This window comes from Notothenia coriiceps, unplaced genomic scaffold, assembly GCF_000735185.1.
Source record: "Notothenia coriiceps isolate Sejong01 unplaced genomic scaffold, NC01 NC01_scaffold00034877, whole genome shotgun sequence".
NCBI lineage: Eukaryota > Metazoa > Chordata > Actinopteri > Perciformes > Nototheniidae > Notothenia > Notothenia coriiceps.
This window is the reverse complement of record NW_011367578.1, coordinates 91-15,632: the sequence shown is the minus strand read 5'-3', so window position 1 is coordinate 15,632 and position 15,542 is coordinate 91. Positions and strand designations below refer to the sequence as shown.

The following is a 15,542-nucleotide window of genomic DNA, read 5'->3' as shown; positions in this document are numbered from 1 at the left end:
TTAGAATGTGATTTACAATCAACCAAGTCATTCAAAAATTCATGGGCTCACAATCTGGCACTCACACACACACACACACACACACACACACACACACACATCAGGTGGGTAACTGAGTCCAGATGGGTTGTCTTTCATAATGGATGAGCCCAGCTGACTGACTGGCTCCATGAGGCCAGACTACCTGTGGGACACTAGCTGAGGAATGTCAGGAATGTCAGTATTCCCTAGAGAGACACACACACACCATCCAACGCGGACTCTGACAATCTCAGAGTTTAAGCATAGACAGGAATGCTGAGATATAGAATAGCGAAGATATGGGTGCGAGGCAGAGCTGACAGGAGTTTCGGCTTTGCTAACAGCTGTCTGCAGAAGAATAGAGACCATCCACTTCCTCTTCTGCCTTAATCAGAATCTGAACTGTGCTAATAAACACTGTCAGAGTTTAATAGATTATTTCACTAAGGGATTAAGTCTTTGTTAGTGTTTGACTATCCCAATCAGCATTCCAGAAGTAGGGCGGGAACTAACGATATTTTTTTATCTGCCAATAATTGTATAGATTTATAGAAAGGTGCAGTGACACGTCCTAAAACCCTGAAGTAAGCTGCGCTCGGTTTCCCTTGTCAAAAACTCAATGGGATTTCTCCATAGGATTTTGGAAAATAGCTCGAAAAAAGGTCTGTTGAAAACAAACCTGTTAGATAAATGCACGTTTTGTTCAGCCGGATAATATCCACATGTATATCCTACTTTTCTAATTTTCGAATCATAAATCTATCGATCCCATGCGCAGCTTACTTCTGGGTTTTAGGACGCGTCACTGCACCACTCTATGGATTATGCAATTATGTGGTCAATAAAACAAAATAGTGAAAAGGGTTATTTCCTGTTTAAAAGTCCTAGGAGGCATCATAAAATGTATCGTTTTGTTGGTCCAACGCCCAAAGATAGTTGCTTTAATATGATATGAAACACAGTAAAGCAGGAAGTTTTCCTATTTGAGAGGCAGAAAACACAAATGTCTGCTATTTCTTCATGAAAAATACAGGTTTCCAAATAGTAGCCAATTTATCATACGTTTCGGCTGGTTTAACTGAAGTCTTATCCAAACAGTACTTTAATGTAGCATTCTGAATCATCATACATGAAAACAACATGCTGACCATATAAAGTACGCACAGGAAAGTTTACATTGTGTAACTGCACCTTATCTGCTTTAATTTGTCCTAAAGTATGCCCCTAATTTCTAAAATACTGTATGAAGTAAGCTGTGGTTATTTCCACTAGAATAAGGTTATGAATTTGCTATTTTTACTGAGAGAAGGTCCTCAAAGACAGCTCAGTTCAAGGTATAAACAACATTTCACAGACAGAGAGTAAACAGGACCAGATTAGTGCACTGGCTTCTTCTGTCACTTTTTGTGCCTTGCTCAAGTGCGCCTACTCTATGGGAGTTAGTGGGGAAAGGTAGCACATTGTTTACTCTTTCATCCCTCTTTTGCGTTTCTCCCATACTTACTTAACTGCTCTCCGTCCGCCCCAGTGTCCTCTGATCGCTCTGTATCGTCCTCATCATCCCCCGACGAGATGGCATCTGCACAGAGTAACCACGGTTACTGCCAGCCTTCGCAACCCGCATGCACACACGTATAGTATCGCATGCACACATTTTCATGCAGTCGCAAATTGGGATCTTGTTTGGTCAATCAGTTTGTATGCTGCTGTATTTGCACACAAACACTAGACCAAAATGCACGCTCTTCATCCCTGCTCCATGGCCACTTCCTGGACTCATCCAAGCTCAGTCCGACTCTAAATCTCCAAAGTCCCTGTCCCATCCTGACCTGGCTTCTCCCTGACTCACCTGTGACATTTACTATGAAGCAGACCGTGTCTTTGCCCACGCTGGTGCAGGTGTACAGGCCCGAGTCCTTGGCCGTGGCGTCACGGATCTGCAGCACCTCCTGCTCTATCACCGTGCGATTGTTGATGCCCAGAGAGCTGCCATCTTTGGTCCAGGTGATGGTCCCCGTCTGTGGCAGAGGGCAGCTCAGCTTCAGCAAGTCCCCCGGGTGCACTGAGCACACCGTGGGCTTAGAAATTTGGTATTTGTTCGAGGCCTCTGCAGAGCGAATGGAGGGGGGGAGGAGGAGGATGGATAGATTGGAGGAGGAAGAGGGTGCACAAAAAGGAGGAAAGAGAGGTGGGAGAGGAAAGAAACAAGCCATAGTGTAAGAAACAAAAACACCACATAACCCCCAATGGATGCACTTCAATCAACTTATGCAGGAGGAGCAATACAGAAAAGAGGAGGCCCATTTTCTTTTTTTAAAGCATAAAACCAACATGTCTTTACCACAATCTCCCAGTCAGTCATTTCAAATGGACCCATTAGAAAATACCACTGTTCTGTTATCAGGTGTGCAGTCAGTGTGATTGGCGTATATAGATTCAGAGCATGCAGTTACGGCTGAAGTAGCGTGTGCAGAGTGAAGGAAAAACAATCGATGCTTTGCGAGCAGGTGAGAATTGGACATTACTGTGTTGACAGTCAGCCCCCCCTACCCACCACCAACACCACCCATTCCTTTTAGCCGAGATGCCAAGCAGCCAGTGTCTCTGTGTGACGAGAAGCAGTGCAAATCTCTGCAGCAAAAAAGTAATAAAACTCCACCATGTCTGCCTGTCAGAAGAGAAAGCAGCCAGAAAGCTCTGGGACGGAAGCGAGTGTAAGGCAGGGGAAGGGAGAAAAGGGGAAGGAGGAGAGGCGCTCTCTAATTTGCCGATAAGTTTGGTTTTGACTCTGCGCATAAGCTTAGAAAACCTTGACCTGGCTGTAGTCTGACACTCTGTTTTCTATCTGTATCTCTCCCTTCTCTTTCGTAACATGGCCATGGAGGATCTACAACCACTGGATCCGCCAAGGCAGCGAGCAAGAAACTCCTGTCGACTCCAAAGTGCATAAAACCTTCACTTCTGGGACAAAATCCAAGTCCGCCTGTGAGCATGTGTGTACACCGTGTCCTCAGACTTGTACAACTTCACGGAGAGGCCGAGGTAAATGTCCAATATATCAAAGGGAATTCTGAATGTCTGTAGCTGAGCCTGCACTTCTACATCAGGAGGGATTTTAAATCTCGACTGTGACTGAATGTTAAGCAAAAGGGGGAAATGTATACCGAAGCCGATACCAGTTACCTTGAGTCTGTTGCAGACTTTAAAACACACACTTTAATGCAGAAATGTGAACATTCGGTCTTCCCAAAGTCTTTGCAACCATCCACAGTGGAAAATAAAGAAATTCCATGCTCTTTTTACTGCAGTACAAAAATGCCAAGAACTACGTGTTTGTGTTTTTCTCTTCTGAAAGAGAAAAAGAGGGATTAAAAAGATTTAAAGCTAGGGGAAAGTAGCAACAATGGAAAATCCAGCGATGAAGGCATATGAAGTGTTTGACTGAAGGCTGATACGTGTAATTATAGAGGCGGTGGCACTCGCAGCCTTTCCTGTACCTCAATACAACTCTTCAACAACATTCCACACCTACCCTGCCCTATGTGTGTGTTAAATGTAAAGTATACACACACTCCAGCCTCGACAGGAAGGGAAAGTCATTCCGCCAGCGGTCGAGGCATGTGCGTGAGCCTCTAAACGTCCCCCCTGGGCAAGTAGACATACACAGGTACAATTCCTGTATTGTCTTTTTTTTTCTTTCTCTCTTCCTCTTTCCTTCGATCCGGAAATAATTACCCCTCCCTCCCCACCCAGGACTGAGTGTGTGGTCTGATAAAAGGTGGAGCTCCTGCGCTGATTGATGGGGAGCTGTCTCCGTTACCTTTTTTTACGATGTGGTTTTCCACACCGGGGGCCACTGCCTTTTACTTTAACGTTATTACTGGCTTCCCTTATGCTGTTTAATTTAGGATCTCAGAAATGTAGAAATGTCGTAACTACCGGGAAACAAAGGGGCTGACGTAGCAACCAGGAACATACAGAAACACACACACGAAGGGGCTGTACTGTCTGTCAGCACATCTAAGAGAAAGGGTGGCTGCTTCATAGAAGATGATACAGACACAAGGAGGTAAAACAAGCACACAGGAAGGAATCTCTCCAAATGGTGCGTCTGATTTAAGAAAGCATGCACGTGTCATTTCATCATTTTCTTATCACTGCTGTGTCCATCTGTCCCCCTCCATCAACTCCTCCTCCTCCTCCTCCTATTGTTGTTGTTGCTGCTTCCCTCCTTCACCTTCCTTTCAGCTTTGCCCTCTCTGTCGCCCCTTCCCACCCTCTTCTACCCCCCCCCAGCCCCCTGCTGACCCTGCTGACCTGTTGACACCTCCAGCATGCCCGATTGTTCATGGGAACCTGTAAGGCACAGCGAGTGATGCTTAAAAAACCTTGAGAATCCTTGCACACGCTCTGGGAAAATAGCACTAATAAATGCATGTATCACACACACACACACACACACACACACACACACACACACACACACACACACACACACACACACACACACACACACACACACACACGCTTTAGCTCGATTTCTATCAAACAGCTTTTTCCTCTCCCCTCCCTCCATCATCACTATCATCTTGCCTCTCTTCTCCTGAAGCACAGCTCCATTTCAGAACCCATCTCTCTTTTCACAACAGCTAATACAAGTCAGGTGTGATAGAATCAGGCTGTCCACTCTTTTCGTTCACACCTTTTTGGCTGACCATAATTAGTCTTTGCAGCAAAATGCAGCAATTCCCTCCAACGTCTCATTCTCATCTCTCTGTCCTTCCATCAGAGCTAAGCAAGAATGTTGGGAGGGCAACGTTTACAACTGAAGAATATGATCTTATACATTTACTTAGAAGGAAAAGAACATTGGCCTGCAGATCTATTCTCCCATCTCCTCCCTGTCGTGCTCTGCACAATGGGATAGGTGGGCTTAATGTAATGACTCCCGTATCACACACACACACACACACACACACACACACACACACCCAAATCACATTATCTCTGCTGCCCTTCTTATCCCTCCCTTTTTCCTCTTTTCCTCTGTATCCTCCGCACGTAGTCAAATCCCAGGACTTTTCTCCCCTTTTTTTGTCTCTCCCCTCTTTTCTGATGTCAGTGTCTTTTCACATTCAAATCCCTCCTTAGCTTTTTTTATTATGACAAAGGAGCAGCTCCATGAACTGGCTCCTGCTGGCGTCCATGGCAACAGCCCTTCTGCTAAGCCCAGCCTTTCACCCCTCATCAAGGCATTCCCTGAACACCACCCGACCGCTTTAACCCACGGGTCACCCCCTTATCTCGAAAAGATCTTCTTAGGTCAAACCTCGATTGACCCTCAGAGTAGAGCTTCTCTCTGCTCTGACTTCTAGAGATGAACAAGTTTTCTGTTTTTTTATGGACAAATGTTCCGATCATCTTTTCCTATCAAGACTTAAGGTACCATCTGAAAATGTCTCATTTAGTTCAATGCAACAGTCCAAACTGATGTGCAGTTTGCAATGATATAAAACAGCACATCCTCATATTGGAGAAGTTTAACAAGAGTTTTAGCTTTACACATTTACATTATAAGTAGCACTTTTTTCCAGAAGAGTGAGCAGGCAGGAGGTGTAGTGCCTTGCACAAAAGAAATCCAGAAGTGATCATCTTAAGCACTACAAGTACTCCAAAAAGAGTTCAGTAGGTGAAACACTATCAGGTTAAAATCCCTACTTTTTAAAGGGGCCTTATTATGCTCCAATTTCTGGTTTCAAAATTGCACTTTGTCAATAGGAGGAACTTCGTGATTGAGCCTTTGCAGACCATTAACATGCACAAAAACATATATAATACACTACAAGATAGGGTAAAGAACCATTAAAGGCACAATAAGGGCCCCATTTTGCATCAGAGCCTAGTATCTTTATCGATGTTTAAAAAATATATATTCTTCAGTGTTTTCCTCCATAATCCTGCACCCTCTCCACACTTATCCTCCACTGGGACCGGAAACACAGGCTGGCACAGATCGCAGCTCTTCCCAGCCTCTTATCAAACAGGTGTGAGGTGGAGCGGTTGAGTGACAGGGTATTTTCTGCCAAGGCAAATAACAGAACACACACACAACCACCAACACACTCAACCCTTCAAGATTAACAGCGGCCAACGGCAGGCTAATAAAAGTCATTGTGGGAAGGCCGTATATTCAGCCCAACTCCCCCTACCCCCCTGGTCACACCAGCGGAAAACACTGCGTTTGTTTAGAGTTCACTACCATTGCCATTGCCATTGCCACAGTCACACACACGGACACACACACACACACACACACACACACACACACACACACACACACACACACACACACACACACACACACACACACACACACACACACACACACACACTGTGTCATTAACCGGCCAGCTGACTCTTTTATTATTTGACTACCGCACTACTACTATGTAGATAGCACAGTGTTACAGATAATAAGCCTCACATTCCCATCTTCCCATACAACTAATAACAGTCTCCAGAAAACTATTATCTTAATTAGCAGTCTATAATTATTATGGCTTTTAATGCAATAAAGGCAATTGCTGTAGTGTTAAACGCAGCTGACTTCAAACTTGCTTAAGAGTATAAATCATGCAGCAAATAAATAGAGAAGAGACGTTCCTACTGTGCCAAAAAAACATTAAGAAAACTTTACTGACTAACATCCACCCTTTTGTTGCTTCTGTTTGAGCTTTAGAGACTCATCCTTGAAACATAATGTAGCCTTTATTTATTAAAGCACTATCTTTTGAAGTGTTTGGCAGGGAGAGTACGAAAGTAAAGCCAGACTTTTGTCTGCCGCACTCACAAAGATTTTTATTCCAATGTGCCACATTTATTCCGCTTTATATGCAAAGAGAGGGCCAGAACAGACCGGAGGGCAGAGAATACCAATGGTAAAGAGACACACCTGCTGTGTTTGGTAACATTGTTATTCAGCTCAGTCAGAGTATTGTAATCACAGAGTGCCTGGACAAGGTAAACACACTGGAGTGACTAGAGGGACAACAATAGGTCTGTTGTGGAGATCTTAACCAGCGCTCGCTCGACTTCTACTCTTACAGCAGCCACAGGTCAACAAACATGCAGGGCCACCAGGGGAGCAGGCGTGGGCTCTAAAGAGACAACATTGATATGCGATCTGATGAATCTGAAGCAATTGCTGCTCCCACACACATGCAGCGGTTTGACCCATGCTGCAGGGCAAAAAGGGAAGAGGCTGGACAGCCAATCTGTCTCCCTACAGGTGACACCAGCACCAGGAAGGAGACCGCAGGATAACCGGTGACGCATTGATTCAACCACAGCTGCGGTTAAAATAAATCTATGTTTGCCATGTGCAACCGAGAAACTGACTCAGGATCAGATAAGCAGGCCAGGTTCTCTGTGCCCCGTTGATCCCTCATCATGTGACCCCCAGGTCTAGCCACTTAATCTCCAGTCACATGATTTCACCGCAACCCAGCGCTCTGTAATCTCTCCACCTAAAGGAGAAGTCAAATATGCACAAATCCTCTTAGACCTTTCCTGGAGGATTGTATAACTCTCTAACTTTCTCTGTCCTCTATGTGGCCATGTAGCGTAACGTCCAGGCCATGTGGGGCTCTGAATCAGCCGGCTCGGAGCCAAACAGTCTGCGACAGAACAACAAAACACCAGCCGGAGCCTCTGCGGCCTATCATCAAGGTAAGTAGGACAGTACCTGACCTCTAGGGCAAAGGGTAAGGCGAGGCACAGAGTGTATGTGTGTGTGTGAGAGAGAGAGAGATAGGGGGGATGTAGCTTAAGAAAAGTGATGCTCTGTTGTTGGCCCAACTTACAATTAGCATGCTGATTAAAGTCCGGGAACAAAAGGCTTTGGAATGTAAGTTACCATCCATCACAACAACTCTAATTAGCTAGTCTCTGACCAGACTGGACAAGAAAAATAGAGAAGGTTCAAAAGAGAAAGAAAACGCTCTCACAAAACGGGTTTTCAAAAGGTTATACCAAAAAAGACTTCCAAATATTACACAAACTTTGCACAAACTCAGAGAAACATACCAAAGACCTCTACTAATTTCTCCCTTTCCCTTGCTCTTTTTGCTTCGTTCCAGGCCAGCAGGGCATGAGAGAAATGCCAGCATAAACACTCCCCACCCTCCTTCACAGCTCTCCCTTGTCCTCCCACGCAGGGTCACAAACCTGCCTTTAACACTCATGCACACCCTGAACTAGCATAGACATCAGCAACAGAAATCAAACAAAAACGTGTGAATCACACACCTCACGCTGAGGAAAACAACAGGCTTGCCATGCTGGGGTTAGTTGTTTTTTCCTTTGGTTTATTTATTTGTAATTTCCCGCAAAATCTTACAGAAATACTTTTCTCTTTGTACTTGAGACTTTTGGTGAAGTTTGAAGGGGGAAGAATGGCCCAAGAAAACCTTTTCTCTGCCAGAAATGTCCCATACTAACTGTAAATGTTTAAGTGACAGTGGAAATATGTTGTTTTGTTACTTTAAATGGATGAAACTGTAGAAATCCAAATACCACTCATTTAGCTTGACGCTAATCGTGGATTTTTTTTAGCATTGATGTTTAAATTAAATAAAGGAAGGAATTTCTCAGGATATCTCAAAACTCTGAAGTCAGGTTTCAAGGGGGAAAACAAACTTGACAGACTTACACCATGCTCTCTAAAAACAACCCAAACAAATGTTTCCCCCCTCCTCCACCTCCCACACTCTCCTTTTCTGTTTTGTTCCCATCCCCCCCCTCGCTGCCTACCTTCAGGTTCCAGAGTGGCCTCTTCTTCCTTGGTTGCGGTTAGGGGCGGCCGGGCCACGCTGACGGTCAGCAGGGACAGCAGGACAGCGGCCAGCAGCCAGGCCCACGAGGCCATCCCGTTAGTGGGGGCAAGTGCTCCCCATACTCCCCTTCTCCACCTCCCCCTGGACACTGATCCCATCTGAGGGAGTCCGCCCAACCATCAACTGCTGCAGGGTCGGCCTGTCACTCAGCGGAAATTCACCCAATCACCTGGGCTGAGAGGGGAAACAGAAAATGTGTTAAACATAACATTGCAAGGGTTTCTAAGATCTTGTTTAGTACTATTTTTCCAACTATTGTTGACAAAGTGACACAGAAAAATTAAGCCACAGAAAGCAACATAGAGTGCTTCAAAATGCTGTCAAACAAGCCATGCCACAGTCAGACATACCAGAGCAATGAGGCACCAGCAGTCAACACATGACCTACCTGCATATATCTCCGCTTCACATGTATAATTATATGCATTTAAATGTGTTTTAGAGAAGCAAATAAAGAGCTCTGCAAGTGTTAGTATTTGCAGTCCCACTGACTCACAATACTTTGCAATATAAATCAAGGATCAGACTTTTTTTTAACTGTATCAATATGTGATTTACCACAAATCTGATGGTTTTTCTCCTTATTTAACCAAACTGCTTATTTTTTCTTCCCTCCGAATAATACATGATCTTCTTAACGGATGAGGCAAGGAAATATGATTTGAAAATATCCTGGCACAAAATGGACAGCATAGCCAATGGTTCATTTAGCTGGACGCCGTTTATTCCCGTGCGCAACAGATGCACCAAACCTGTTGCCCGCGCCGCTGCCCTCGTGTTAATTGTATTCGTAAGAGGCTCTTATTGCATTTGCTTGACTTGATTATGAAACCAGTATGGCTTTAATTGAAATGCAATATTGCAGTATTGTACACAGACACACACAGCAATCTGTTTAGCCAGACATCTGCGGTTCCACCGTGCTGAAGTGTCTCTGGAGGTTTGGAGAAGTCACGCTTCCCTGCGCTCCTTCTGCTCCAGCTGGACGTATCGATCGGTTTTTACCGCAAGGACACATGTAGTTTGACTTTTTGAGACAATCTGAAAACCTGATTTGTCTTTCATTCACACCTCAGGGAGCACAAGCGTGACACGGACTCCTGCGCAAATCATGTCACGGTGAACCCATGAATGTATCCAACCATTTAGCATTATTAGAGGTATGCAGCGGTTTGATTTTGTAATGAATTCTGCATAGTTACAGCTTAGGCGTATGCATTATTAATGAATTGTAAATCAATCAGTGCAACAATCGAGCTCTTTGGGAACTTTAGCAAGATGAATAGAAATCAGATTTACCCATACATATTTTAAAAGCCTCTAGAAGAGCACAATAACAAAAGTACTGGATGATTCTGCAGCTTTCAAATATAGCCACACAGCAAAATGGGTGGTAAAATAATAAATACATAGAAAGATAAGAAACACATAAACTAATTAAAAAAGTTGATATAATGTGCTTCTCATTAAAAGAAAAAAGAAGCACGTTGCTGACGACATGACATTTTGGGCACATGAAGGCTCCATACATGACCACAGCTTTCATTTAAACCGGGCTTTGAATGACATTTCTTGGCACTGATTGAATTCCTATTGAAATTCAAATCAGTTGGCTTTCTCTACAATGGGTGCTCATTTGGAGCTGTTCAGTGATTTAGGGCTCCGGCACCAAGCAGTGAAAAACAACTGCGGTCACGGGATAATTGGCACCATAAATACAATGTAGAAAAATCAAGCAAAGTAATAAATAACCAGGACACTTGTTAATGGGCCCTAAAGTGATGATGCAAGGTGCCTAAAGTGCCTCGTTTCTAAAATAAACAAGGGTCACTGATTTCATTTTAAATACATAAACAATGCACATTGTAATATTTTTGTTGCATGTGAATTTATCTCAAATAAACTTTGGGTAGATGTGTGCACACTAAATAAAGTATCATAAGGGAATTAATGGTGAGAAAAATCTTTAAATTCAACAAAAGCGAAGTTGTATTTTGTCGTGCAGCAGCAAATGGAAACATAGTAGCCACAGGCATTTCTACAAGCCTATTTGTCATGACAGCCGATATCTTGACAGAAGAGATAGTGAGGAAGCTTCACACGTAAACAGAAAATACTTACCATGGAGGAATAAAATCGAGGAGATCTCTGTTTTGGCATGCACAGATAAGGGAGGAGAGAGCATGAGCTGAATCCGGAGGGAGGAATGTCTCCAACTCCACAATGCACCAAAAAAAATCTGCGAGGCGCTGCCTTTTTCAGCTTACTATTCCACAAACAGCCGGTATCTACTCAGATCAGAGGATATATTCCAACCCCGACTGGCAGCATAGTCCAATGCCATGTAAAGAAATCCGAGTTCACACGCGTTATCCTTGGTAAACAGCTCGGAAAACCATACCGCTCCTCCAGAAACTTTCCTCCCCGTCACCAAGTTTCTTCCAGAGGGCAGAACATGCCCAGTGTTCCCGAGCAGCGCACTTGTCAACTAAAAAGAAAGTTTGCAGCTACTACGGAGGTGGAACGGGGTTTTAAAAGGTACGACAAGGTAGTTGTCCGATGCAAAATGTCATAAAATCCATCAGTGTGCGTTCCCCTGGTGAAATGAGCGTCTTTGCGTCTCTTTCTCTCCTTCCGCCGTCAGTCCTCGCACTGTTTCTCAGACGCTTTGTCAGGTTTACTAGGGTTTTTTCTCCTCCTTACGTCTCCACACACTGCCCTCCTCCTTCACTTCAGTGGGTGTCATTCCCCCCCAAGCACCCCCAGTGTAATTCGAGCTGCTTCCTGGCCGCAGTGCCTTTGGGCCCTGCCTTCCTCCGCCCATTAAACTGCAGCGCTGCCGGCCTCAGAGCCGCTGCACTCCTGCTGTCAGCCCGTGTAACTACGCCCCTCTGTGGCCGGGACAGGACATCTGCAGGAGGATACACACACACACACACATACTGTGGATAGACGCACAAAGTTTGGAGATGCTGCAGTGTTGGAAGAAGTGATCAATCATTTTCTCAAGTACAACCACACATTATTCAATTCAAGAAAATGAATGTAAAAGAACTTAAGAATAATCAGCTAAATGAACTTTAAGACTTAGCTGAGAGCATGACATCATGCAGTGTCTAAATATTAAACATTATAAAGCAAACTGCCCAACAAAAAAGCATGATTGTATACATCATTATTACAAAAATAAATACACATTTCAAAAATTAGAAATGAGAGTCTCTTGCACTCATTGGAAAAAAAGGTATGCATCTTTTGTTATTTCAAAGTGAGACCCTTAGAAAAGAGAGACAATGTTTTTGCATGTTAAAATAGAGATAACAACCCATGCATAGACACACAAACAGCTTTTGGGTGATATAATAATAAAATGTAACATCTTGTGAATAACCAATGTTTTTAAGTGTAATACTTTATCTGCCATCTAATAAGTAACTCATAAATGTAGTGCAGTGCAATACTTTCTTTTGAAATGTATTGAAGTGGCAATAAATGGAAATACTCAAAATTGTTATAAGGCAAAGTAGTTTTGTTACTTTCCACCACTGAGATGCTGCATGAGGGAGGGCATTCAGAAATACAGTCACCCTCAGACAAGTTAACTCAATTGTCAGGGTTGTGTCTTTCTCAAGGACACTATAACTACTTTTGTATAATGTCATCTTCCACTTACTTTTACAACAACATGGTGTGTTAAACATATTTCTTATGGCAGCATATACCAATGGAAATGCATCCCCGCATATCCAGGGACGCAAATTATGATCTTATCTCAAATGTATTGCCGTGTGGGTTTGGCTAAATGGAAATGCACAACACAGTCTTCATTTTTGTATTTAAAATGAGTCTAGCTCTATGTATGTGCTTAATTTACTGGTGTTTCCGTTTGATGCAGTTTAATTCTAGAGTTAAATGTCCTGCAGGTTACATTAAAGCAAAAAGGAAGTACGTGTCAAAGAGAATAATAGGGGAGTTCTTTGATGATACAAGCAATGTTCCAGATTTGGGAATAACAGAAGTTCATAACTTTTCTACAGATTTACAGATCTGTCCACAGCTACGCAGAGAGACTGAAGGCTGGCCCCCCTGCAGCTCGTCCCCCACTGCTTCAAGCTGTCTCCTGCATTGGTTCAGCCGTTCAAGTGCTCTGAAAGAGACACAGGGGAGGCTGGAAGACTCTACTCTCCAGACTTCTTTTTTATTTGTGTCTCACTTCCACTGCCGAAACCCTCTTTTTTTAAACAAGGGAGGGATAACTCTTCTATTCAATTTGAAAAGAGGCACTAACACGTTTTTCCCTCTGAGGCAAAGGTTTGCCTGTGAATGGAGCGTTCTACGTCGGTTTTTCTCTCCTCTCCCATCCCTGGCTCCACCAGTGAAGCCATCGGTTAACAGAGGAGCTGACAGGTTGGCCAGAAATAAAGAGGTGAGGAAGGAGAGTTTGACTCATTTGTCAAGAGTGGAACAAAATGCCTCCTGCTGTTTCTCCTTCTCTGTGTGTCACTTTCCTCCTACCACATAAGTCTATTTACAATCGCCCAATTTATTTTCCGCTGCTCTGGCATCCCACATTTGAAAGAAACCTCATCAAGCAGAGTCTCATGGGCCTTTGACAGAGGACTGGATGGACTCAATGCCCCACCACTGTGGTATCCGTCAACTTGTCAATGTCCCTCTTCATCTCCCATCTTTTCTTCACTCCTCTTTCTTCCTTAATCCCTCCTGCGCCAACAGCCACAGTGTTTGGAATAAGGAAACAGAGTGAGAGGAGCAGAAAGTGACAAGCTAATAGCTTGCAATCCACATCTAATGAACATATTGATCCCCTGTCATTGTTGATGGAAATCTTCAGGAGGGTAGTTTATTGGAGAGGTTCTCCAATAACTGTGTTAATGGGGGGAACACCTCTTATTTCTGTGAGTGATGTTAAGGCCGAGCCACTCTCCAGTCATTAGCCTGCCTCCTGCTGCTATGCAAATCCAAGATGCCGTTAAAGAGAGCTAATCAACAACGACCTGTTAGCTCCCTTTGTCCGAGGGCGGGCTAATTGGTGCACATTAAAGTCCCCCTACACTCCAAAATGTGTATTGCTTATTGTTACTTGGATGTAAGTGCCAAGTTCATGTTCATCTGCAGTACGCTTGGAAGCCAATCATGCTAAATAATGAAATTAATAAAATAAGATGTGGACATTTTCAAAAACACTGAGAATGGATTTATTGTATGGACTTCTCTACTTCCAGTAGCAGATTATGCAACCAGCAAGAAACTCTAAAATGAAAAATCCTGGAGAGAGAAGTAGTTGTGCATCCTGAATTCAAATAGTTGTTTTTGAGTTGCATTTTGGACAAGGATACAGGTTGACAGAAAAGAGCAAGAACAATCCAAGGCCTTCTCTTTAAAACAATAAAACATATTTGTTGTCATGGCATAGTAATGTTGGACTGAAAACAAACTCTTGCAGCAAAATCTCCTCTTGGAGATGCTGCTTTGGCCTTTAAAGTGTGAAGAGAATTTTCCGAAGAAGAAGAGTGTTTTCACATGTCAATAGAATATCTTAAACCACTCCTTATGTTATGAGCCTCATAAGTTCAGTTATATTATTTCACCTAGTGCCTGTGATATCTACATTTCAGAATCAGAATCAGAATATCTTTATTAGTCCCACAGAGGGGACATTTACATTGTTACAACAGAAAAAGAGCCACAGACATTTTAATGTTACATATGTTACCTATGTTACATGCATTAAAAAGTATTCAAGTAAAACAAAAAAAAGTTAAAATACAGTATAAAATATAATTTAAATAAATAAAAGTTACACAATTTACAAAATAGACATCCTGTAACAGTTCTTAGGATTTAGCAGCCAGGTATATATTGCATAGTTTTTAACGGGATATATATATATATATATATATATATTGCACATAGTTGGTTGGTATTTAACAGCAAGGGGTGTTATAGTCTGTGTTGTTGTGTGTGTGGGGGAGGGTCTACTAGGGGCTGTGCTGATTGTATTTGAGGCCATAGTGCTATGAATGATTATGTCTGTTGGTCAGTATGCCAACCACCATTTTCCAGAACAACATTTCTTAACAACTAATGAATTAGTTGCTATTACATTTTGCACACATCAAGGCTGTATTCATGAAGTCAACATTGGGGGGGACCAACAATTAAATCAAAATTTGAATACTAATTTCCTTCCATTCTAAAGGAAAATATATAAAAATTAACTAACACATGGGATACTTTAAAACCTGTTAAACCCCATGCCCCTGCCCGTGGGGGCAAAACACAGAAATATTCCCCAAACTGTGTATCAGGCATGGGCGTAGGAAGCATCCTCAATGTGGGTGGGACAATTTGACGGGGGATGTGGGCAGGTGGTGAACCTAGCCTCCTCTAGGGGGGTCCGGGGGCATGCTCCCGCTGATGTTAATAATGTTGAAGTTAAATGTATCAATCTGGTGCACTTTGAGAGCAAAATTAGGGACTAAATCTATGCTTCTGACGATTATGAAATACTATTTCATAATAATTGTAGAGTATTTATTTAATTAATTCTGGCACCTTTGGTATTCCATAGATGTCACACATCACAGTTTTAAATCTTTCCACACT

The 15,542-nt window shown here is 43.1% G+C and overlaps 1 protein-coding gene across 1 annotated transcript in view; it reads right to left on the bottom strand.

The window, feature by feature from the left end:
• LOC104962476 (fibroblast growth factor receptor 2-like) overlaps window positions 1-11,662 on the bottom strand; it is a 51,070-nt gene extending 39,408 nt beyond the window's left edge. The window contains 4 exon segments of the mRNA XM_010790912.1: window positions 1,526-1,600; window positions 1,871-2,128; window positions 8,833-9,089; window positions 11,037-11,662. Coding sequence (XP_010789214.1) covers window positions 1,526-1,600; window positions 1,871-2,128; window positions 8,833-9,013 — 514 coding nt within the window. The 5' untranslated portion in view covers window positions 9,014-9,089; window positions 11,037-11,662.
• Window positions 11,663-15,542: the final 3,880 nt, after the last annotated feature.